Raw genomic sequence first — 23,781 nt, 5'->3', positions numbered from 1 at the left:
ATCTTCTCTTCATGGCTACTTGTCTTCTTAATGTTCCCCTGGGACCATTGTCCAGGAGCTGCTGCTTCAGAGCTTGTGGAAGCAAAGCAGCAATGTGGGCTGTGTTTGGAATGAAACTCACTATCTGAAAGTACAGTAGCTGATAAGTAACCAACCAGTCTCCACGTTTTACCCCTGGGGAAAGTGAGACCAGAGAAGGGCCAGGTCTTAGTGAAGTCAAAAACACACAAGAAATCAACTACAAGCTAGGCAAGTACTCCAACTACTAACCCAATGCCTCCTTGCACTGCATCCAACAGCACACTTAGAATGTATGAGGAAGTTGGGCATGGTGGCACATGCCTATAATCTCAGTACTCAGGAGGCTGAAGTAGGGGGGCGTGCCATAAAGTCGAGGTCATCCTGCACTGAATGGTGAGCTCAAGCCCAGCCTGAACTATACAGAAAGATCCTGTCTCAAAAATAAATAAATAAAAAACAAAGAAGTAGCAACAACAAATGTGTGAGGAACTGCATAGGAAAGAGCCAAGGGCTCCTATTTTTGACTCTGGGCATTCAAATAATTGGATCAGAGGTCACCCTCTCCAACAAAAGAAAGGATAGCATGTCTGTAACTCTGGGGATAGTAGTAGTTCACTGGGATTGGCAAAGTCAGAATGGGATTAGAGGATTATAGGGCAAATCCATGTGGATGATAGGGCTTTATTTAAGTGGCTATAAAAATAAACACCAGCTGTCCTGCTTTTCAGAATGAGCAATCATGAGTCAAAGTGGCTTGGCCTGGCCTGAAGCAAAGGCAAGGGAGACAGCTAGAGAAGTAGGTAAAAACCTAGAGTCAGCCCCAGTACCAGAGCACCCATGTAGCACCAAGCTCCTTTATGAGCCTTTTTGGAAGCTCAAATGCCAGGAACTAGGTGGGCCCAGTGTGGCCTAGTTGAGAAGTAGTGTCCCTAATGTAAGGAACATTCTGATGGGGCCTGGTTGATCCAAGTCAATCAGATAAGTAGAAGCAGCAGGTTTATGATGGCTCCAGAACGGGAAGGATTGTGGAATCATCACTCCACTGCACTACTTGGTATTGGAATTGCCACTCCACTATCCTTGCTAAGCAGTATCCAGGTTCTGACTGTAAACTTTGTTACAGGAAGCACTTTCTCTCCATAGGGTGGCCTGTATCTTTAGACAACTCTAGCAGTCAAAGAAGTTCTTCCTTCTTTGGAACTGACACAATGCTTCCCTATGGCATCACTCATGATTTCTACTAGCTCTTCTGGGGCCATACAGAACAGTCATCTTCTGGTCTCCCATGCCAGCCAGCCCTGCAGGTATTTGTAGATTTAGAATCTGGTCTTCTTATTTGTTTTTCTAACAAACATATCCTGAACATCTTCTGTATGCCTTTCATTGTTCTGGGAACTAAAGATTAAATAAGAGATGAGGGAAAACACAATTTTTGCGAGGAAGCAGAGGAGACAACCATGAGAATCAATCATAATAAGCCATTATAAATAGTATATACAATGGTAGCATAAAGAGAGGAATGATCAACTATGTTTTGAAAGCTATAGGATAGGAACAGTCCCCATATGGGGGAGCTTTCACTAGGATTTGGAAAGGAGGAGAAATTCAGTAGGTGGAATAAATGCACTTCAAGTGAAGGAGTCAGCAAGTATAAAGGTCTGGAGGTGTGGACTAAAGGTGTGAAGTGTGGTCATGGTTTCAGACACTGTAGGTAGTTCAGTATAATTAGATGATAAGGGGGAGTCACGATGGGATATGAAGCTGTACAGGAAAGTCATGGCCATATTACTATAACCTGGATGCTGAAGAGGCACTGGACTTAATCCTACAAACAAGGGACTGCCTTTAACAGGTTTTAAGAATTGCTTAAAGAGTGCTCATCATTTCTGTGATTAAAATTTTAAACTTCTGTGTGAAAGTATAAAAGATAGAATGTTGACATCAAGATTGAAAGGCAGAAAATCAGGAGACTATCGAACAATCATAGAGACAATGAGGACCCAAAGGCAGCAGCAGCACAATTAAAAGATGGGAAGGAGGAGGTAGATGTGTAAAGAGATGTACTAAGAGGGTGGAGTCAACAGGATTACCTACAGATGTGGAGAATGATGGAGAGGGAGGAGTCTAGGATAACTACCAGGCTTCAAACTGGGGTGGGTGAATGAGAGTGGTTTCATTTACTAAGGAAGGAAAAATGGGAGTAGATTTGAGAATGAAAAAGATGAGTTCAGTTTTGGGTCTGTTAACTTTGAGATGTATGTGGGTCAGCTGGGTGGAAATATCAACATTCTGAGCTCAAAAGGAGGGTTTGTATGAAAGTTTAAGAGTCATTAGAAGTCAAAGTCCTTAGGAACATGGCAGGACTATGCTATCCCATACTCTTTTAAAATTACACATGGTCATATGACTTAGGTCAATGAAAGGTGAATTGAAGTGACATGGATCAAGGAGAAATTTTAAGAGGTGGTATATGATTTGCCACTTTCGCTTTCCTCTTCTTCTGACTGTGGAAGCAAAGCTGAAATGGGCCCTTTTCTACCCAGAGTATTTTAGTGTCTCTCATTGAACAGATAGATGCATCCTGATGACCTGTTGTGGACAGGTATCATGAGCAAGAAATAATCATTTGTTGTGTTAAGCTTCTTATTATTTGGTGGTTATTTGTTACTATAGCATACGTTAGTTCACTCTGACTGATACAGCAGTAGTGGAAGCCAAGGTAGTGGATGGCTTTGCCTAGCAACAGTAGACAAGGAGAAAAAGATCAATAGTAGATTCCTGAAAAACACTAACAATTAAAGGGCAGGTGAAGGAAGGAAATTAGATGAAGATGGAGAAGTAGCTTAAGAAAATGGAGGAAACAGAAGAGAGTTGGAATTCTGTAATTTAAGGGAGAGAATTTTATTTTTATTATTTATTTATTTATTTATTTATTTGGGGGGGAGGTTACCAGGAATTGAACTCAGGACCTCATGCTTGCCAGGCAGGTGCTGTGCTGCTAAGCCATATTCCCAGCCTCAAAGAATTTTAAAGAATAAGAAGAGGTCAGCAAATAGGATTTACATAGATGAGCACACATTGGGGAATGAAGAGACTGTCTTACCATGGAGAGATTAGTTTCATTGGAGCAAAAGGGGCAGAAACAAAACTATCATAAACTGAAGAGGCAATGTGAGGTGAAAAAAAAAAAAAAACAGAGATAGCTATGTGTAGGCTACTATTACAAGAAGCCAAACATCTTCATTTGGGGTGCTATTTCAAGGACTGTAATTAGTTTCCAATTCTTTTCTTCTATCTGCTTTTTCATATTCAGGAAGGCCTCTGTTTTTTTCTGTCTTTTGCAGCTCTGCACCTGAACACAATCCCCAGATAAGGTCTATCAACACAAAGTTACAATATCAGCTCTTAGAAATTGTTTATGTTAATGGAGCCTATGATCACATTTTCTATCTGGGGGATGTATTTCATACTCTGCTAACAACTCACTGGAGATGGAGAGGGGAAAGCCTGCCTGGGATGTGGGACCAAGGAGACGGCCTACAGTAGTTCAAAATCCCAGGACAGAGCCTTTTGGTGAGATATCTATATAAGCTGAACAGCCATAAGACTGTAGGCTCCCTATGGAGAAAGATATGCTCCAGAGTGTCACAGGGAGTTGGGTAAAGAAGTAAAAGATGTATATTAATGTAGGTACTGGCCAAGGAACTGAAAACCAAGCTTCTAGAACTAGCCTAGAGTGTAGCCAGGTGGAAAGCTCCATGAAAAACTGAAAATAATGGATTATGAATGCAGTTTTGTAGAATTTCATAGCTAATGAAGAAATCTGGGATATTTTAGCAAAAAGTCACAGAAAATTAGGAAATAGGAGAGGTAATTTTTAACTCCAAAAAAACAAGTCGACCAAGGAAGGAAACAGAAACAGAATATTCTACATGACTCAGTTGTGAACACTATTTAGATGCTTCATAGTGTAAACATGGAATACATTTAAACTAGAAACTGTGATATGCCAATATTTGGTGTATAAGAGAGTGGATGCATGTGTGCAAGTATGGTGCTGCTGGTAGGGACAGTTAAATCCTCCCCTAATCAGATAAAAATGTCAATAGATGTTTAAAACATAAAAGTCAAGAAATAGCATATTGACATTCCATTTAAAAATATGAAGGTACATATTAGAAAAACAGCTAAGACAGTTGCAGTGTTTATAAACCTTAGGAGTGAAATATATATCATAATTTAAAAGATATATCACTAGCGAACATATACAAGCTACAAGGATATCTATATGTGAATTTTATACTCAATACATACACAGAAGCACACACACATAGACTTTTCTTGCTAAGGATTAAACCTAGGTCCTTGTATACGCTAGGCAAGTGCTCTACTACTGAGTCACCCCACACACTCCTAAACATTTCTCGACAGGGTCTCTGTAAGTTGCCCAGGCTGGCAACTTTCTATCTTCCTGTCTCACCCTCCTGAGTAGATGGCATTACAAATGAGTGTTACCATGCTCAGCCACATGGAGATTTTTACTTTTTAAAAACAGAAAAATCAAGAAATAGAATATTGGCATTCAGAAATGTAGATATAAACATGCAAAAAACAGCCAAACAGTTTCAAATATTTAACTCTCAAGAGTAAGGCTCAAGAGCACACAACTTTGAAAATTAAGAAAATATATTATTTTGATAAAATGAAAATTAACTAAAAACAAGCTGATCCATACCTGTGAACCTCAACAATAAAACAAATTCTCAAGACTTAACGTGACCAACTTTGCCAGACACAGCTCACGCTGCCCTGCCCTTCCCTGGGTTCTTTACTGCTTCAGCACTGCACAGCCCTGGGTTTGGGCCAGCGGAACTTGAAAGGCCAACACAGCTAAAGAGGGTCCCACAGCCAGAGAAAACTAAGATGAGAGAAGGACAGCTTTGAGGACTTGTGCACAATGGTTCTTCTGCAAGTTGCCCCAGGAACACTGTTAGTGTGACAGTGATAACCATAACTGTTGCACATACTCCTTATTCCCAGGCATACCTGTTTACCCAGGAAGCCATCTCGAGCATTATTCAGGGATCAGCACACCTGATTTCCCTCTTTCCTAGATGTTGTGCTTTGCCAGGTAGAGAGATTGGGGAGAACAGAGACTTAGTCAAAGGTGATGGACAATTGTATTTGATTCCACGTTATGAAGTAAATCAAGGACTCTGAGGTCCTTCTATCTTCCTGTCTCTTCCTTCTCCCATCTAAACATGTCTGTGTACTCATTCAGCAGAATCTCCCCAGCTGTGTCTGGCTGCTAATCCTCCACCCCCACCCCAGACACTTTCTCCCTGTACTCACATCACTTTCTCCTGCCCCTGAGTACCCACCTCAGTTTTGTGAACTTCAATTAGCTATTGAGCAGCCATTTGGATTGACCACATCTAATTAAGATAAAAGTAATAGCTACCACTTACTAAGTGCTTACTATAGGGTAGGCTCTATTCAAAGCATCTGATCTTGATGTTTATTAACCCATTAAATTCTCATAATCATCTCCTAAGATACAGGCAGAGTTTTACAGACAAGGGCAGGGAGTGCCAAAGAGTTTAAATAACTTCCCCAAGGCCCATAGGCTGTAATAATAATTCTTACCATTTCTTGAGCACTCTTGCAGATACTGTGATCGCAGAAGATTAACATAATTTGTGTCATTTAAGCCTCCTAATTACCCTATTTTGTAGTTTTGAAGGTGCAGAAAGTGAAGTTCTTTGATTAAGGAAGGCATTCAAAGTCTCAACAACTATTCTACTGAGAAGACAGATTTCAAACTCTAAAGCCAGGTTTACCTGGACTTTGGTACCCAATTTCTTATATACCTTACTGCCCTTGGGATAGTCCCTTCAATTCATTATTACCATTCAAACATATTATTCAAATAAATTTCTTTTTAATGAAATTCCAAGTCATATTGGAATTTCTAAAATCAAATTGTTTAGCCCCTTCCCTGAGTAAGGTTTTCTAAGTGGGTATGGGAGGAAGAGCATTTGAATACTAGGAATTATACATGATCATTTCCATTCCTCTATCAAAGCACTGCTTTCTTCCTTCTCTCTGTCTCTGTCTCTCCATCTCCCTTTCTCTCTCTCACATGGTGGGCTGGGTGGGGGGTTTGCTTCTTCTACATTCAGAAGTTTCCTGCCCAGAGCCCAAGACTCTATTTGGCAGTTGGTAAAGGGAGGGAATCTGTCTTCAGTAGAAAGGTTTTCTAACCCTGGGACATGGGTTCTGTCCCAAGCATGGTCGCACCATCTGGGGCTTCTGAAATAGCCTTGCTCTGAAGACTCCAATGCCACATTACATTACTTTGGAAAAGTCCTTAGGACAGCCACATACCGTACCCAATTGCTTCTTCTCAAAAGCTTACCCCAGAGATGTTCTTTATCAAGATTTTGCTCCAGTCAGATGGAGTTAGTTTCTGATTCTGTTTCCACCACCAACCAGTTGTGTGAACTTTGACAAGTCATCAGTAAGGAGGCCACTAATTTTCTATGGGACTGTATGTCACATACTTTTCTCTATGAGACTCAGTTTGGATCCAAGAAGATGATGCTAAATGCTAAATATTTTAATGGCTTTAATATTTTAATGCAGTCAAATTCGTTATGTTCTAATTATGAAAACACAGGTAAGTTATCAGCTTTCCTGATCCACACTTTCTTCATCTGCAAAATGGAGATAATAAAAGGAACTACTCTTACTTTTCTGTAAATGTCTGTAAAGCAACTAGCACAAACCTTTACCTGTAAGTATGGGTACCACCATAGATTGCGTAGTACTATACCATTGTCTGCTGGCATATAAATCCCTGGATTTGACCTGGATACCTATCTCAGCTACAATTCTTATTAGCTAGTTGGCCTTCAGCTAGTTATATGACCTCTCTGAGTGTGTCTTCTTCACTACAAAATAGGGATAATATGTATGTGCTTCACAAGTCAGGCATAAGAAATAAGATAAAGGATATGAAATGCCTAAGATAGCTTCCTTCCTTTTCGTTTTTTTTTTTTTTTTCCCTTTCAGCTCTAGGATGCAAATAGTAGTTTTTAAAAATCTGCCATAAATGTGATCAGAAAAAGGTTAACATCATTAATACATTTAAAAGCATACAGTACACCCCTGTGAAGTCATGGTTTAGAGTTTGAGGCCTCAGTCGTTGGCAGATTTTTCCTTAGAACCTAACTAACTATTAGAAGAAAAACTGCAGTTTCTCAGAAATCACAAATATCACCTGCTGGTTTTTTTTTTTTTTTGTGCGGGGGGCGGCCGAGGGGTTTGCAGGTAGCCAATCTGAGAGTGTTACTCAGTTATTCTTGCTGCTGATTGGTTGCTGCCTGTAACCCATCTGGGGCCGATGTACTAGCATCCTGCACTGTAACAGGTTGCTGTACTGCATGTTGACATCTCAAATGTTCTCAGGTTTGTTCTTCAGAAAGCCCTAAGATCACTAAGATGTTGCCAACCCCCTCCCCACACTGTCTGAGGCTTTATTAATACAGTATTTTATTAAATTAAGTTATATAACAGCAGAAGACATAGAATATTTAGGGTTTAAACTATAAAAATAGGCACTTTCTGACCATGTCTGAAGTCTGTTGTTTTTCACAATTCATGGGTGCTGCAGGAAGGTAACTCCTGCAAATTTCAGAAGTCTAATGTATATACAGATCAATAAAAACCATAAAACATGAATAATTTACAAACAGCCAATAAGTAGTCTATAAGAAAAACAAGTGTCTATAAACAAGAAATGCAAATAAAAAGCCTATGCTATACCATTTTTCAAGTAAATTGTCCTCACATTTTTGTTGAATATAAATTTGATTAATCTAGTAATTTGAAAGAAATTTAGTAATTTATGTTAAGAGTATTAAAAAGTTAATATTCTTTGATTCTACTTTCCAAACTTCATCTTGCAGAATTAGTTTTTGTTCCTATTTGTACGCAAAACAAAGGAAAGAAAAAGTCATTTTGTGTGTAGATGTTTATGTAAGACTAGAGAGAGTGGTGGAAGAATACACATAAAATTGGTAACATCAGTATGCTCAGAGCAGTGGGACTGAAGGGAGTAAATAGGAGGATAAACAATGTTTTCTTTATAAACCTCTGTATTGTTAGAGTTGATATATAACCATACACTATTTTGTGATTTAAGGAACTCACCAAAGCAGAGAAATAAGAAAAAAATGACTGATAGTATTTATTAGTAAAAAAGAATCATTGATCTGACACACAAATTTGTGAATAAAGGTATTCATTCATGATAGCACTACTTACAATAGTAAAACATTAGAAGTAATGCAAATATCTAACAGTAGGGGTCAGGTTAAATAAATTTTGTTATATTCACGTGACAATATTGTACACTCATCAAGAATGACGTTTATGACTATTAAATTACATGAGAAGGTACTCACTGTACCAGTAAATTAAAAAAAAAGCAGAAGCTAGGCATGGTGGCACACACCTGTGATCATATCACTCCACAAGGCTGAGGTAGGAGGATCACATTTGAGCCCAGCCTCAGCAACTTACCAATTTAGCGAGACCCTGTCGTAAGATAAAAGATAAAAAGGGTCAGACATAGCTCAACGTGAAGGCTCTGGGTTGAATCCTCAGTACTGAAAAAAAAAAAGAGTAAGGTGAAAAAACTGTATCAACCATGTAAAAATATATAGTCATACTAGGATGACTGTTTTAAAAACCCAGAAAATAAAGAAGTATTGGCCAAGATGTGGAGAGATTTGAACCTCTGTGGGTTGCTGCTATGTAGTATATTATGGAGCAGCAATTATGAGAAAAAGGATGACAGTTTTTCAAAAAGTTAAACATAGAATTACTATATGATCCAAAAATCCATTCCTGAGTATACACAAAAGAATTAAAAGCAGGGACTAAAACAAGTACTTGTACACCATTCATAGAAACATTATTCACAATAGCCAAAGATTCATCAACAAGTGAATGGATAAACAAAATGTGATATATTCACCTAATGGAATATTAGTAGACCATAAAAGGAATGAAATACTGATATAACATGAATGAACCTTAAAAATCATGCTAAATAAGCCAGACCACCTCAAAAAGGCTATGAATCCATTTACATGTTGCACTCAGAACAATCAAAGATACAGGAAGTAGGTGAATGGTTAACAGGAACTAAAGGAAGGGAGGCACCGAGAATTACTCTTAAATGGGTACAGAGTTTCTGTCTGCAGGTTAAAATCATTTTTGAAATGGATAGTTGTGGTATTGTACAACATTGCAAATGTACTTGAGTTGTACATTTAAAATGGTAAATTTTAAGCTATGTATATTTTAACATGAGAAAAATATCCTAAGTATCCCTGGGAATTCTTTCCATTATATTCTATTTTCCACAGTTTCTTAAAGATTATTTTTGTATAATTAGGGAGAAAGATACTTTTAATGATTCAATGTCTATAATAACCTTGAAGGATTAATTTGATGGAAAATTTAGTAGAACTCAACACTAAACAGACATGCTCTGTTTTACAGATCTGCTATACAGCCATGCTATGTTAAAACCAAGTAAGACAGGAAATGTTGGTAATACACCACCTAATGTCCTTCACCACATAGAACTTGATGAGCTGGCAATTCCTTTGATTCCCAAGAAAAGCTTAGACTTCTAAGGCCACGGCTCACTAAAACCCTGGCATGGGAACTAGGTATCTAAATCCCAGGGCCAGGCCTCAGCAGGCTCTGAGGTAATAAGGTCTCACTGTATTTGTTTTCCCCTCCAGCTCAACCAGCACCAGCTGGGTGGGGCTCAGGCCTATGTAGGGCACTTTTTTTCCTTTCAACCCTGGTTGATCTTTTCAGCAGTCTGGGGTTGAAAATATAACAGAGGTATGTTTTCTCCAGGTGAGAGGAGCCCAGAGTCTCCCCTTTCCTCTGCAGAAAAAGCACACTCCCCTTACTTATGCCCACACTCCTGTCACTTTCCCAGGAAGATAGGAGTCATTATTACTGGGTCTCCAGGACAAGAGACTGAGATACTGAACAAAAGGGATGTTAGTGTGTCCTCCCTCTGGATCTGAGCCACTCTGGGAGTTTCCCTGAATTGCTAGTAGGCTCTACTGAGTCTCCCCTCTAGTTAGCCCAGTTTCTCACCCCAGCCTATCCCTGGCCAGCCTGGCATTGGCTCTGACAGCTGGAGAAGGTTATTAACATTTTCTTTATACATCTGTGCACTTGGGGAAAGAACACATAGACCAGGGTTTGTATCCCAGCTCTCCTGCCTTTTAGCTATATGGCCTGAGAGGTCATTTCTCCTCTCTGATTCTCAGTTGTTTCATTTGTAAAATGGGGATAATGATAGTATTGACTGCTAGGATAATTGTATTAATTGAGCTTACAGACATATATAAGGCCCCTGGAATTTCCCAGGAACTCAAAAGTGTGCAGTTTTTTTCCCTTTTGCTTTTTTATCCCTGTCTTCTTTGGAGCTAGTTGGCCTCACCTTCTGGCCTAAAGACCTGTGGCTCAGGTTCTAACTCCTTCCTCCAGAATCTATTCCAGCAAGAGCTTTGGTTCTAGTAATTCCTGTCATTCCAGCTCACCTGGTGCCCTTACTCTCCCATGTTAATGGTTCTAAGTCTCAAAAACTCAGGCTTTCCTGCTTATGCCTAGGCACAACATACCTCTATGTACCTGTAACCATTGGAATGTAAACACAGGCATTATCCAGAGACCTATGAAGACCGTGCTGTAGATAGTACTTCTGGGAGCCCAGATCTGTCCAGGTTTCCAAGAAGCAGATTGATCCTGGTCTTCAACAGACACCTACACTTGGAATTCACATGTATCAAAGAGGAGAGGCCAGGTTACATGCTCAGTATGCAGAAGCACATAGTAAGTAAACAGCTTTAGTGGGTGGGGAGCACAAAATCACTTGCCCTGAGAAAGAAGTTTTTCAGGATAAACTTCCCACCCCCAAGTCTGCGGTGTTGGCCTTCATCTCCACCTACACACAGAAGAGTGAGTGAACCCTTCTCCTAAGGTACTGATGTCTGTGAGGGAACCAACACATACCCACATGGCTTACCACATACCATATGAGCAACGTCTCCTTTTCAGATATCCCTTATTCTCCTTTCATCTCATCCCCACTTCTATCATGTTTAGCAGATTCCCCGTATGACTATAATATTGGGTAGGCTCCCTTCCTTTCCTTATATCCCTATCCCCCCAAATTCAGGAGATACCAGTATCTTCCTGGAGGTTCCCGTTGCTATGGTGACTATAGTAGTCAGGCACCAGCCTTTGGGAAAGATGGGAAGTAACCATGAAGACTAAGGGTATGTTTGTCTATGTGAATGTGCCTATGTGACTAAAGAGTATATACACACACACACATATACACATTTCCACCCTGGTTGGTAAGAAGAGAAGGGAGGTAAGGAGAGCACAGAGAAGAACAGGCAACAGAAGGAGGAAAGGGGCAGATGAGAAGACCAGAAGAGGAAAGGGGGCAGGATGAGATGGAGATGAGGGAGGTTGAGCGTGAGTGGAGTGTAAGGGAAGTGAGGAGTGAGGGAGCATGGAGCTGTCAAGAGCCATGGAGGTGTGAGTGCCAAGGGGATAAGGCAGGAAAGCCAGAGAGGGTGTGGGATTCGGAGTAAAGGTTGGGAGTGGGAAATGGGATGAGAGAAGCCAACTGTTAGAGACGAGCAGGGTGAGAGGGGGATAAAGGACCAGGGTGGGGAGGGGTGGAGGTAAATTTTGGAAGGAATGGAGGAACCTAGGGATTAGAAGGGTTAGAGAATGAGATGTGGGATGTGGTTTGGGAAGGGATCTAGAGCAGTGGTGGTGAACCTATGGCACAGCTGCTACAGCTGGCTGTTACTGAAAGCTCTAAATCACACTGGTCTAGGGAGATAAATCAAAGACTAGGCAGGTTGTGTAAGTCCCTGGTATGCGGACAGGAACAATGGATATGGGCTAAAATGTGGGAGGAATGGGGGGTTAGAGGAAAAGTGGGTAGGGAAGGGGGTCAGGGGTTTGGAGAGATGTGTTTCAGTCTGAGATCAGCTTCCCCACTCCCAGCCTTAAACCACTATGTCCATGCTCTAGCCATGAACATTGCCTCTTCACTGTCCCAGAACCTCATGCTCATATTCCTTGGTGATGAGGAGGATGAGCTTTGTGGAGCAGGAGGCCCCTCCCCCAAGGCCAGCTTTGCCAAGCTATCCAGGGGGCTGCATATTGACTGCCTGCCCTTCCATCCCCAAGCAGGAATCAGTACATCCTTTCTGGCCAGTCAGGGGCTGCAAGGGTCTTGGGTTAGGGAGCACACCATTGGGCGAGGCTCCCTGTCTGTCATCAACAAGGACTACTGGCCAACTTGGGGCTCCTGTTTTTTGCTCACTGCCCCAAGCTCCCTGCTCTCAGAACCCCTCATACCCAGCATTAGCCTTGGAGTCCTGCTTGGCAGGAAAGCTGTAGCAGGTGGGAGGAGAGGAAGGCAGTGAGACAGAAACAGCTGCCAGCTGGGGTGGAGGAAAAGTAGGGCCCTGGCAGATATGGGCAGAAGGCAAGGCATCAGCACTGGCAGCCCCCCACCCTCTCCATGTGTGGGTGTTACGCCTAGCTTCCTTCTCAAGCCCTCTCTATCCAGTGTTGCTGTTCAGAAAACAGGCTTTGACCATGAGCCTAAACCCTGGTCTGAAATAGCCTTCAGAGGTCACTTGATCCAAATCTGGTGCTAGTCACCTCTGTGGAATTTCCACCCAGGGGTCCACTTGAATCAGGCCAGACATTTCTTGGAAGCAAGAGCTTACCTTTGCTAAGGCAGTTTGTTCCTTCTTTGGAAGGAAGAAACTGAAGTGAGTGACTGATGTGCTAGGCCTAGATACTCTACAGCCCTCACATTAACAATAACCTCATAGGGTTGTTCTGATGAATTAGCCCCATTTACAGATGAGAAAAGTGAGACTCAAAGAGTTGAAGTCCCTAGCTCAAAGTCACACAGGTAATAAAGAATTCACATTTGAACCCAGGACTTTCTAACTACCACGTCTGTCTGGAGCTAAGACATGCTTCTTTTGCACCAGGATAACTCTTCTGATGTGTGAAGTCCAAGACCACATCCTCGTGAGTCTCCTCCAGCTTCAGCTCTCTTCAATAGAACTTGATAGTCAGCCTCCTCCTCCTCCTGGTCAGTGTGAGACCCAGGACCAAACATGAAGTCTGTCAGGTGGGTTGGGATCAGTCCAGGATGGAGCAGAACTCTCACATTCTTCATTGGTACTAATCTTGATAAATGTGAACTGATGCCCTGGTAAGAGATAAAGTGTCCTCCCTTTGGGCCCTTAGCTTCTCCTGGATAAAGAGCAATGAAAGAAGAGGTTTCTACCTCCACCTCTCCCCTGGTTGAATGTCCAGAATTGAGAGCAGAAAGAGGCAGAGGAAGATGCAATAGGAACCAGGCAGGGGCATGGCAGGATTAGGAGGATGGAGGGCCCGGCATGAGGTGAGGTGGCATGGGATGAGTTAGGTGGAGGATAGGGATAATTAGGGCTTGAATGTGTACAGGGAGATAAGATAAGGGTGGGGCATGGACCCAGGAGTTGGGAGAGACTAAGGTGGGGATGGACATCAGTCTGCCTTGGTTAACATTGCCCTGCTGTGTGAGAGAAAGTTGGTTGCACTTTAAGGAAATGTTGCAGTTGGTACTAAATTGGGAGGTGTCACAAGCAGCAGTGAGGACTGATATGATTTGCGGGGCTCTGTGTGACCCCAAACAGACAAACATTACAGAAGGACAGAACAGTTTCTGGGGCCACTCATTAATGATTTAAGGCACACAGAATAAGGGCTTTGGGGAAATGGGGTCACCTGGCCCTGGAACTGAGGCCTCAGGTTTAGTTTCCATAACTAGAGGAAGTCTCCTCATCCTGGCCTGGGGTTGTGGGCTTTGCACTCAGAAGAAGCTCGGAGGGAGGAGGCATCATCTCACAGGGATCCCACTTAGGGTACACGCTGGACAGGAGGCTTGGGCCCAGGAAGAAGCTCAGAATTAGAAAGAAGGCCTGAGTAAGAGATGATGGATCAAGGGACTGAGGGGAGAAAGGTGTAGGAAGACGAGGAGCAGAGCTGTGCTTCCCCTTAGAGCTGATAAAACAACTGGACTTGAGAATCTTACTGGTCCTGGCTCCACTTGAGGGAGAGAGCTTTGGGAAGGAACTGTGGAACTGACACTGCCCTTTGTGGGCACAGCAGACAGCGAAAGTGCAGGAGTTTGCTTGCTCAGAGGAAGAGACAAGAAGACAAAAGAGGTGGGGGATATAAGGAACTTGATAGGAGCCTGGGGCAAAAGCATAAGCTTAGAACTGAAACATGCAGGTTGGAGTCCTGAATTTGCTGCTTATTAGCTGAGCAACCTTAGGGCAAACTGCTTAACCTCTCTGCACCTCAATTTCCTCATTCGTACATTGGGCATAATGGTACTAGTATTACCAAATCTTTGAGTGACTGTGAACATCTAACCTATGTGAAAGGGCTTGAAAATCCTAAAACATCAGATATTAAAACCTTACTACAAAATATTATCAGTTATTTCTTTCCACTTAAGTTTCACAAAAGACCCAGGATGTGGGCAGAATAAGGATTATTATTCCTGTTTTACAAATGAGCAAAAGAAACCTCAGAGAAGCGAAATGACTTGCCCAAGGTCACATTGCTAACAAACTGTTGAAGTGATAGACCTCCTGAATCAGAGATATCAGCTGTTTTCCCCTATATCGAACTGCTGGATAAAAACAATCAACATGCATAATTATTATTTAGTGCAGGGCCAAATGGAAATTGGAGGTGATTATGTTAAAATAAAACTCACAGAAAAGTTGTGGCAAGGCTCTCATTCATACTGGTAATTGAGAAAAAAACCAAAACAGTTGGTGGCCTGTCGGGGCTGGAGTGCCACAAAAAAAGACAGGCATCCTTTATTCCCCTTGCTAGCGGACTGTATCCCTCCCTTCCCTGAGTGAATGTGTTTGTGGCAGACACTAAAGGTATGTGTCTCTATATGACAAAAAAAGTATATCCTTCTTCATGCGATAGTACTGCTAGCATGCCTCTGGCAATGTGGAGATGTGTGTGTGTGTGTGTGTGTGTGAAAGAGAGAGAGGAAAGAGGCTGCTTCTTTGGCACTGTTTATAGGTATGACTATCTCCATCACTTTAACTTTGCCCTGGGGTAGTGGCGAGGAATATGTGTGTGTGTGTGTGTGTGTGTGTGTGTGTGTGTGTGTGTGTCTGTCTATACACCTTTAAGAAGTGGAATATCTCATTTGGTAGTGTGAGTGAGGCAGTGAGTCAGCTGAGGCTGAGAGAGGCGGGAGGAGACAGCTAGGTTACGAGAACAGGAAAAGGGAGGAGGAGAAAGTGAAGTCAGGAGCCAGGAGCTATCCCTTTTCTTCCCCAACCTTCTGCTTCAAATCCAAATACAGCCCACTAAGGACACAACCTTGTCCAAGTCCATGGGGACCACGATGGATGAAAAAGTGATACTTTCTGCCCTTCCACAAAGCCTTGGAGGAAGATGAGCTAGACTAGGAGGCAACTGTCTCCTCCAGCTCTCACCCCTCAGTTTGAAAATGTGTAAGGCTGCCACCCCACCTGGTCTCCTTGTCACTTGACTCTTTGACCTTGCTGTTCTCTTTCCTTTGCAAGGCAGGCCACTGGGCCATGGCAAGAGAACAGGGTAGGAGCATCAGGTCCCAAAGATTTACAGGTCCCATCCGCCTACTGTCTAGAATAACCCTGCTAAGGGTCAAGAAATTTCTCACTACTTGGCTTTTCCCTAGGCAGGCCTCTCCTCTCTTCTGGATACCTGTCCCTAGCAGAAGCCAGCTTTCCCTCCACCCCCACCCTGGGGTGCTTGGAAGGCACTGGGAATTTAGTAATGCACCAACCTTCAGTGACCCTTCCACAGGCTGATGTGCTGAGTTCCTAGCTCCTTCCTTTGTCAGGGGACGCAAGCCTGCAGGTTTCCTCCTTGGGAGAAGACAGGTACCCTTGGGTTCCATCTGCCTAGGCTCTGGGGAGCCACATCGGGTCACATAAGGTCAATAGTGTGGTGTGCCCTCCCACCAAGCCTCATCTCACCCATTGGTGTTAGGTAAAGGGTGAGCCATTCTTCCTCTTTGCTTTTGGCCTCCCCACCTTACACCAGCCAGTCCCAGGACTTGCGATTCTGGCCCAGGAAAAAAGATTCATGGCTGGCTGAGCATGGTGGCTAGGAGAGCATAATCTCTCTTTCTAACCCTTTGTCTGCCACTGGGGGCCCATGACTCCTTTCATTCCTCACGTGTGGGCAGTGCTATAGGAAGCCTCGGCTCTAAAATGTCCAAAGTTAATAGAAGTTGGCCAGATTACCTGACCTGAACACAAGAGGCCCCTTCTCTAGGGAGGGGCCTAGGATGACAGTTGCAGTGTTTGGAAATGATAGGAGTAGTGGAGTGGGTAGAGAAGACCGTTTTTCCTCCAAGTCATACTGCTTCTGCTGCCAATGCCCAGGCAGCCCTTACAGCTGTGGACACTAATTCTTACCTTACAGCCTTTCGTGCAGGACCGGATTGAATACTCTTCCGCCTGTAAGTATTTATGTAGCACGAGGTCGAACTCGTCATATTTTTCCTGAGCATGTCGGTCCAGTCGCTGGTATGCCTCAATACAGTTGCTACATGCCTCCCAGGCCCCAGAGCCAGGGCTGGCCACTATGGCCAGCAGGTCCCCCAGCAGGGTGTCCAGACTGCAGTCTAGGCTGTCGGGGCGGTCCATGCCTAGCAGCAAGTCCCAGACCGTGTAGGTGTCACAAAAGGAGAGAGTGAAGTTCCGAAAGTGGCCTTTGAGCAAGTTTTTTTTGGCGGAGGGGAACTGGGCCAGGCCACGGGAAGGGAAGTCAGGGGGTCGAAGAGGCGGGGCCGGGGTGGTCGGTTCGAAAAGTCTCTGCAAAGATTCCAATTTGGTGCAAGCTGCATCCAGCCCCGTGGGCTTGGGAACACCGCCGCAGACCTGCCTGTGGTCGGCGGCGGAGGCGGCTTTGGTCAGGTTGCTATATCGCTGGCCGCAAGTGCCCAGGGACGCGCTGGGCACCCTGGGCGACGGCGGTGGCAGTGGCAGCACCACCCTAGGAGGCACCGGCTGCCGATCACGGCCAGTCCCCCAGGGTGGCCGCGTGGCGCTGCTCAGCTCCCTGGCCCGGGGCCGGGCCCCCGCGCACAGCCACAGATGGTCAGCGAGCAGCACGGTGAAGAAGAGCAGGGACGCCAGGGACAGTCGCCATCGCTGCGCCCGCTCAGAGTCAGCGCAAGGTTTGTCGTTCGGCCTGGGAGCCCAGCAGCAGCAGCAGCAGCAGATAGTCAGCGCGGCGGCGTCTTTCCCGGGCCACATCCAAGCTCCCCTGAACATATTTCAGGGGGGTCCGGGCTGAAGGGAGTAGGTAGACGTGAGGCCGGACGGCAGTCTCGGGCGGGCGGGCGGGCTGCGCGCCGCTCCGCGCTCCTCAGCGCCGTCCAGGCTCTACGTCGGGGGATGCATTGTGAGGCAGGCCGGCTGGCCCCGGGCCCCTCTCAGGCTAGAGTCGCGGGGCGCTCTCGTGCCGTCCCCGCGACCCTCCCGCGCTCCTTCACCCGCAGCCGGGGCCACGCCGCCCGACCCGCTAGGCGCTGCCTGGCGTCCCAGCGGGAGGCAGTGCGGGGCGATGGGGCGGCGGCGGCTGTGGCGGCGGCGCCGCACTCCTCATAGTGTCGGGCCCCTCAGCTGCCCTCCGCTCCTCGCCACTTCACTGCGCGCCGGCGGCTGCCTGGCTGGCACTCTGTTCCGGCCGTCTCGGCTAGGCGCAGCTCTGCGCCCCTCAGCGCCGCCGTGCGGGCCCTGCCACCGCGTTCCGCTCCCTTCCCCTCGCCCGCGCCTCTCCTCTCCCGCCTGTCCGCCTGCTGCTCGCTGCCGGCTCCGCGTTGCTCCCTGCCTGGCTCGCGCACTCCTAGGCCAGCCGGCTGGTGCTCTGCCAAGTCTTCGGGCTTTGCTCGTGCTCCGGCCGTTTGCCTGGGCCGGTCCCGGGCGGGCTCCGCACTGGCTCTGCACCCGCCGTTCCCAGAGTTCCGGCTCAGGCGGGCCACCTTGCTCCTAGGAGCGCCACAGGCGCCGGACGCGGACACTGGGCTTCACTTAGCGCGCCTCTTGCTTCCGCCTCTCGTTCGCACCGCTGTGGCGGCCGCCCAGCAGCACGGCCCCGTGGCTCCTACTGGCCATGCCCCCTCAGTCTGTCGCCATCTTCCGCTGTGCAGAGAACACCTTGAGAGCCCGTGTGCGAGTGTGTTTGGGGGGAGCGGGGCGGAGAAAGAGGCACCAGGAGGAGGAGGGAACGAGACTGGGGCCCCAACTGCGCCTGCGCCTCAGGACTAACCCCCCCCCCCTCCACATACACACACACACTCCCAGTCCCCCGCCGGCCGCAGCCTGTGCTGTTTGAGTATGTTTTCAGTCCACCCCCAACTCCATTCACTTCAGTGCCTTCTTTCGTTTGCCCGCCCCCCGACTTCCCCGCCCTGTGTGCACCCCACATGCTGAGTCCCCTTCCAGGCGCTCCCCCTCCCCCACCAACTCTGGCACCAATCCCCCCCCCCCGAGCCCCCGCCCTCCCCAGGGCTCGCGGACTTCTGAGGCTGATTCTTGGAGGCAGAAGACAGGAGACATCTCCATAGCGTCTCCCTGCGTCCCTGAGTCGCCTCCCCCATTCCCGTGACTCGGAGGCACTGGAGCCGGCTGCGGATCGGACCAGTCCCGAGTCCCTAACTCTGCTGTCGTCTTCAATGTCCTGCCCGAGACCAAGGTGGCCCCTGGTGCTGGAGGATAGCTCTCAGTTTAGCCACAGAAGAGGACCGAGCTTGGAAAGCGTCCTGGAAGGGGCAAGGTAGCGGGCTAAAATGGGTAGTAGTGGTGGGGTATCATTTTTTTGTCCTTAGGAAGATTTTCAGTAGCCTCCCCCTAACCCTGTCATAGCTTCCTGGCTCCCCCTACAGGTTACAGGGAGTAGCTGTGCGAGAGTAAGGGAAGCTGTGCGGCCGGATGGAGACATGTGCTTTGGGCCCTCACAGAGTCACATGGTACTAGAAACTTGGACGTACAAACACCCTGCCGCGCCACTAACCTTATTTAGACTTCACAAAATCTCAGACTACTCCTATTGTTTACTTTCTTTCCTCATTCTTTCTTATTCTCTAAAACTCTCACGTTCTAGTTTTTAGCTAACTATTGCCAGCAAGGATTTGTTAATAATGATAACAATAAAGTAAATAGCTTTTATTGAGCTCATGCTATGTGCTGGGTACTGCTTTACGATCTTCATATACTTTACTTATCTAATCTTCACAACAACCGTGTGAGATCGGTGCTACTGTTACCCTTATTTGTATGTGAGAAAGCTAAGATTTTAGAGTGGTTAAATTGTCTAAAGTGCAGCCAAAATAGAAACCCAGACAGTCTGACTCTAGAGTTTTATAACACTCCAGTAAGACCCTGGAAAGATGAAGGGGTGGAAGACAACTGTCCTGCCTTAAAGGAAATGATAGCCTATTCAAAGAAGCATGGAGTCCTTTTCCCTTTCTGAGTCTTGGCTTTCCCCTAAATAACATGAGGGGATACCAAGAGTTAAATGAGCTGTGTGGGGTTTGGTAATTGAACTACTCAGATATAGACTGGGGTGGCTATTTCTGAGTTCCTAGTACCATGTGACTCTGTGAGGGCCTCAGGTTGTTGAAAGAATACTTGGAGCTGGTTTCTAAAGAATATAGAATTTGGGTGGGCGAGTGGGAAAGGCATTTCAGCTAAGAGGAATGAAGATGATAATTTTCAGGATGGACCACAGCTTTGAATGTTTGTGAAGCTGTGAATGTGACAATTTACTGCTATGGAGCTTTTGATGGAAAGTCTGAGGGATAGTAAAGTCAGATGAGGTAGAACTTTCAAACATTTGAGAGGCCTGTTCATTCACTGTGTTCAAGCACTGTACTAGAGTGTAGGTAGGACACTGAAGTGGGCCAAACATAGCCCTACTCTTGAGATGCTTGACGTTGAGTTGGGGAAGCAGACATAGAAGCACTTGCATCCCAGTGCACTAGGATGATATTGAGGTGCAGTCTCCCTTCCAAAGAGGGAGGGATTAATCAGCTCTGCCAGATTTCCTCAATGATGATTTTGCACACAGTCACTTGAGGTGGAACACTCATTCATCCATTTGTCAAACATCTATTGGGAATCTAATGTCCCATGTGTTATACTAGGCATTAGCAACATAGAATGAGTAAAATATTTTTCTTTGGATTGAGGGAGTTTAGTTGAAGTCTTAAGGGATGATGGGATCTGGCCAGACAGCAGAGAATGTGCTGTGTGAAGAATATCCTAGGCAGAGGGAATTCACGTGAAAAGTCCCTGAAGCAAAGCCAGAAAGGTGCATTTGGAAACCTGAAACGTTCAACATGACTGGCAGTGAAGTGGGAGCACTGTGAAAGAACAGAATGAGGATTTGTCAAGAGACAAACCATGCAGTGTCCTGGGTACCATACTAAGTACTTTGGACTTTGTCCCAGGGGTACTTGGAACCATGAATAGGTTGAAGCATTTTCAGGAGGATGTGGTAACCAAATTTGTATTTTTAGATTGATTTGGTTATACCATATAGATTGGGTTGGAGGGAAAGAGACGAAAAGCAGAAAGACTGGTTAGGAGACTGGTTGGTAACCCAGGTAAAGGTGTTGAGGACAGAAAAAAGGCAGCAACAGAGAGGGTGGAGAAAAGAAATGAACACGGGAGGAAAATTTAAGAAGTAGAATTGAAAGGAACTAGGACTGGCCTAGATGTACGAAATAGAGACAAGCTCTGAAGGAGGGTAAAACCAAAGGATTCTAGTTAGTGACACTGGCACTACTGCCCCTTCCTAGTTAGGGAATATCTTTTCTGAGCCATTCTTTGTTTAGTCCTTGGAGGGTTGGTTCAGTGTCCTATTTAGCAAAGAAGGTGATTGCTTACAGATACCTTAGTTTAGAGCTGATTGGCAGAGCCACAGTGATTGATACCATTGAGTGCCAATGAAAGAGCAGCCTGCCATGCCTAGGCTATCTGCACTAAGTACCTCTGCAGCTTTCTGTGAGAAGTCATTCAGGCAACACTCCCTCCCTGTCCCCCAGCACACACAGGGGAGAAATGTCTCACAAAGGTCCATTTATCACAGGAGCATAATATAGCAGTAACTTACCCACGCATTATGCACTGCACACAAAGAATTGGTAGCACACTAAAGTCAGAGGAGCACAAGAAATTGGGATGGGAGTAGGGAAAGCATTGGCCTCTAATCAGTGCCTGGAACAGAAATCCAAGGTGAGGAGGGGGGCTAAAGTGCGTCACTGCTCCCTAGAGATGGTAGGTCCTCGTCAACCTTCTTCCTAGCTTTTTCTTTTTACCTGCCCTCTCCCTTCTACCCCCAGCAGAGGCTACAGTAAGAGGACAAAAGTGAATCTCTCCCAAGGGGACTCATACTGCTCTGGAAGCTATCTACAATACTCCTAGTAGATAAGTTGGAGTAGTAGGAGGAAGGGAAGGTTTCCCATAGTGAAACACTGAAAATTAGGAGATAACGAAGTGGAACTTGTTTATAGAGACCTAAGCCCCGATCTTTAAAAGTCATGAGCAAAAGATAGAAAAAAGTACATACGATTAAGGGTGAATCTAAAAACCCCTAGGAAAAGTGTTAGGATGGCTAATGCACATCTTGAACTGAAGTCTGTCTGGCTCTGCTTGGATCCCATTCTCTGTCCACTCCCTCTCCCATAGTAAGAGTAATTTTCTCCTATCTGCAGGCTACACCTGTGTTAAAACAAGGAAGGAAGGAAGGACTGAAGTAATTCTAATCTTCCCAATGGAACTCAGCCTCGAGTTGTTTCTTAGCTGTTAGTCAGAGTCTGATCTCAAATTTCCACTGAGCCTCATTCTCCACTTCTGATCTCTACACTTCTGTCTCATGTCCTATATCTGTATCCCTGCCTAAGCATGTCCTCTGTCAAGCCATAGGTTCAATCATGCTCTTTTAGTTTACCATCTAGAAAGGGAGTTCTGACTGTGAACCTCAACCCAATGGCTGAGGCCTTGCAGCCCACTGGCACACTCTTCTGGTCCCAGCTGCTCACTTGTATTTCTAGATGACTCTTATGATTTCTACAGGTGTGTTTGGTCTTTATTTGGATCTCTTGGTTTCCTGTTAGTAATGCTTTTAGCTACAAATAATAGACAACTTGACAATTGTGGCTTAAATAGCTAAAGGTTTATTTACTTTTTATTTTTTGAGACAGAGTCTCACTGTGTAGTCCAGGCTGGTTTTGAACTCAGTATGTAGCCAAGGCTGTTCTCAAACTGGCAGTAATCTTTCTGCTAGCTTCCTGAGTGCTGAAGGTTTATTTATTTTGTTCAAAAAAATCCCCTTTAAAGATAGGCCAGGGCTACAATAGTAGTTCAGTGTTGCCATAAAACCGTGACTTTTCATGTTTGCCATCTTTAAAGTGGGCTTTGGTTCACTTGGTTTTGGTCTGAAGATAGCTGATGATGCTCTGGGCTCCATGTCTGTATTCTAGACAGGAATAAGGGAAAGAATTTGGGGACAAGAAGGCTAAGAGCAAAAGATCTTCTACAGAGGCTTTTCTTTTAATTGAGGATGTAATATTCTCTCCAGTGACATCCACTTATATCTGTTTAACTATAACTTTGTCACGTGGACATTCCTAAGTTCAAAGGAAAATGGGAAATCCAGTACTTTTGGCTGAGAACATTGCTCCTCTGTATAATGTTGTGGTTCTGTAAGTGAGAGGATCAAATTTGTTGTTAGGCAGACAACAACAGTAGCAGCATCTGCTACAAGCTCCCCACCCCGCAACTGTTTCCCTGAGCCATTTGCCTTTATTACTAAACTCTGCAGATATACTGGGCTTTGGTTGCTGGACTGGACTTTCTCTTAGCAACTATGGCTTGGTTTGTTCCTCTAGTGCAGAATAGCAGACACTTGCCTGGCTTAACAACAGTATTATGTGAAATGGACCTTGATTTTATTGTAAAGTCAGTACAAGCCAACAGGGTGCTGCCACCACCAAAAGAGGTAATTGGATTTTAAACTGATTAGTAAGAGTGTAGAATCAGAAAAGAAAAGTGTGCTTTTCTACACTTGTCACATCCCACCTGGAACACTGTACACAACCCATTTAACTGGGATGCAATGATAAATTGCAAGATGTCCAAAGATGAGTTAATATACTGAGCTACCAGCAACCACATCCTATGAGAAACAAGTGAAGGCCCTGAATGTATTTGATGTAGAGGTAAACAGACTCAGAAAAGGGGAAGGTTCAGAACTAGCTATTCAGGTTAGGGTTCAAAGCCAGGACGGGTAGAGCGGGCAGAGTAGTATCAAGTGATTAAGTGGTAGGAAGGGACAGAGAATCAATAACAATCAAAATAGACACATATATGTGCAACATGTACCAGATATTATAGTAAGAGTTTATATATGTTAAGTCACTTAATGTTCTATGATATTTCTATGAGGCAGGAACTATTATTGTCTTTATTTTCTAGATGAAAAGACTGAGTTGCAGGTAAGTTAAGTCACTTAGCAATTAGCAACTGCTAGGAGCAG

The 23,781-nt window shown here is 45.0% G+C and overlaps 2 protein-coding genes across 2 annotated transcripts in view; one reads left to right on the top strand and one right to left on the bottom strand.

Moving 5' to 3' along the window:
• Nalf2 (NALCN channel auxiliary factor 2) overlaps positions 1 to 17,850 on the bottom strand; it is a 29,253-nt gene extending 11,403 nt beyond the window's left edge. Inside the window, exon 1 of the mRNA XM_003470960.4 lies at positions 16,653 to 17,850. Within this exon, the coding sequence (XP_003471008.2) occupies positions 16,653 to 17,513 (861 nt within the window). The 5' untranslated portion in view covers positions 17,514 to 17,850. The remainder of the gene's footprint in view (positions 1 to 16,652) is intronic.
• On the top strand, positions 17,637 to 19,418 carry LOC134475314 (uncharacterized). The gene is made up of 3 exons (XM_063245556.1): positions 17,637 to 17,795; positions 17,850 to 19,017; positions 19,127 to 19,418. The coding sequence occupies exons 1-2, from the start codon at positions 17,637 to 17,639 to the stop codon at positions 18,507 to 18,509; spliced, it is 819 nt and encodes a 272-aa protein (XP_063101626.1). The 3' UTR covers positions 18,510 to 19,017; positions 19,127 to 19,418.
• Positions 19,419 to 23,781: the final 4,363 nt, after the last annotated feature.

Source organism: Cavia porcellus, unplaced genomic scaffold, assembly GCF_034190915.1.
Source record: "Cavia porcellus strain 051 isolate PalLab524CR breed Dunkin Hartley unplaced genomic scaffold, mCavPor4.1 scaffold_3, whole genome shotgun sequence".
NCBI classification, from domain to species: domain Eukaryota; kingdom Metazoa; phylum Chordata; class Mammalia; order Rodentia; family Caviidae; genus Cavia; species Cavia porcellus.
This window is presented reverse-complemented; position numbering and strand designations above follow the sequence as displayed.

What these genes read in the sequence shown, in the direction of transcription:
- LOC134475314 (XM_063245556.1), top strand. Translation starts at nt 17,637, where the DNA reads ATGCATTGTGAGGCAGGCCGGCTGGCCCCGGGCCCCTCTCAGGCTAGA. An exon ending in TGGCGTCCCAGCGGGAGGCA is followed by an intron (nt 17,796 to 17,849) that starts GTGCGGGGCGAT and finishes CACTCCTCATAG; the next exon opens with TGTCGGGCCCCTCAGCTGCC.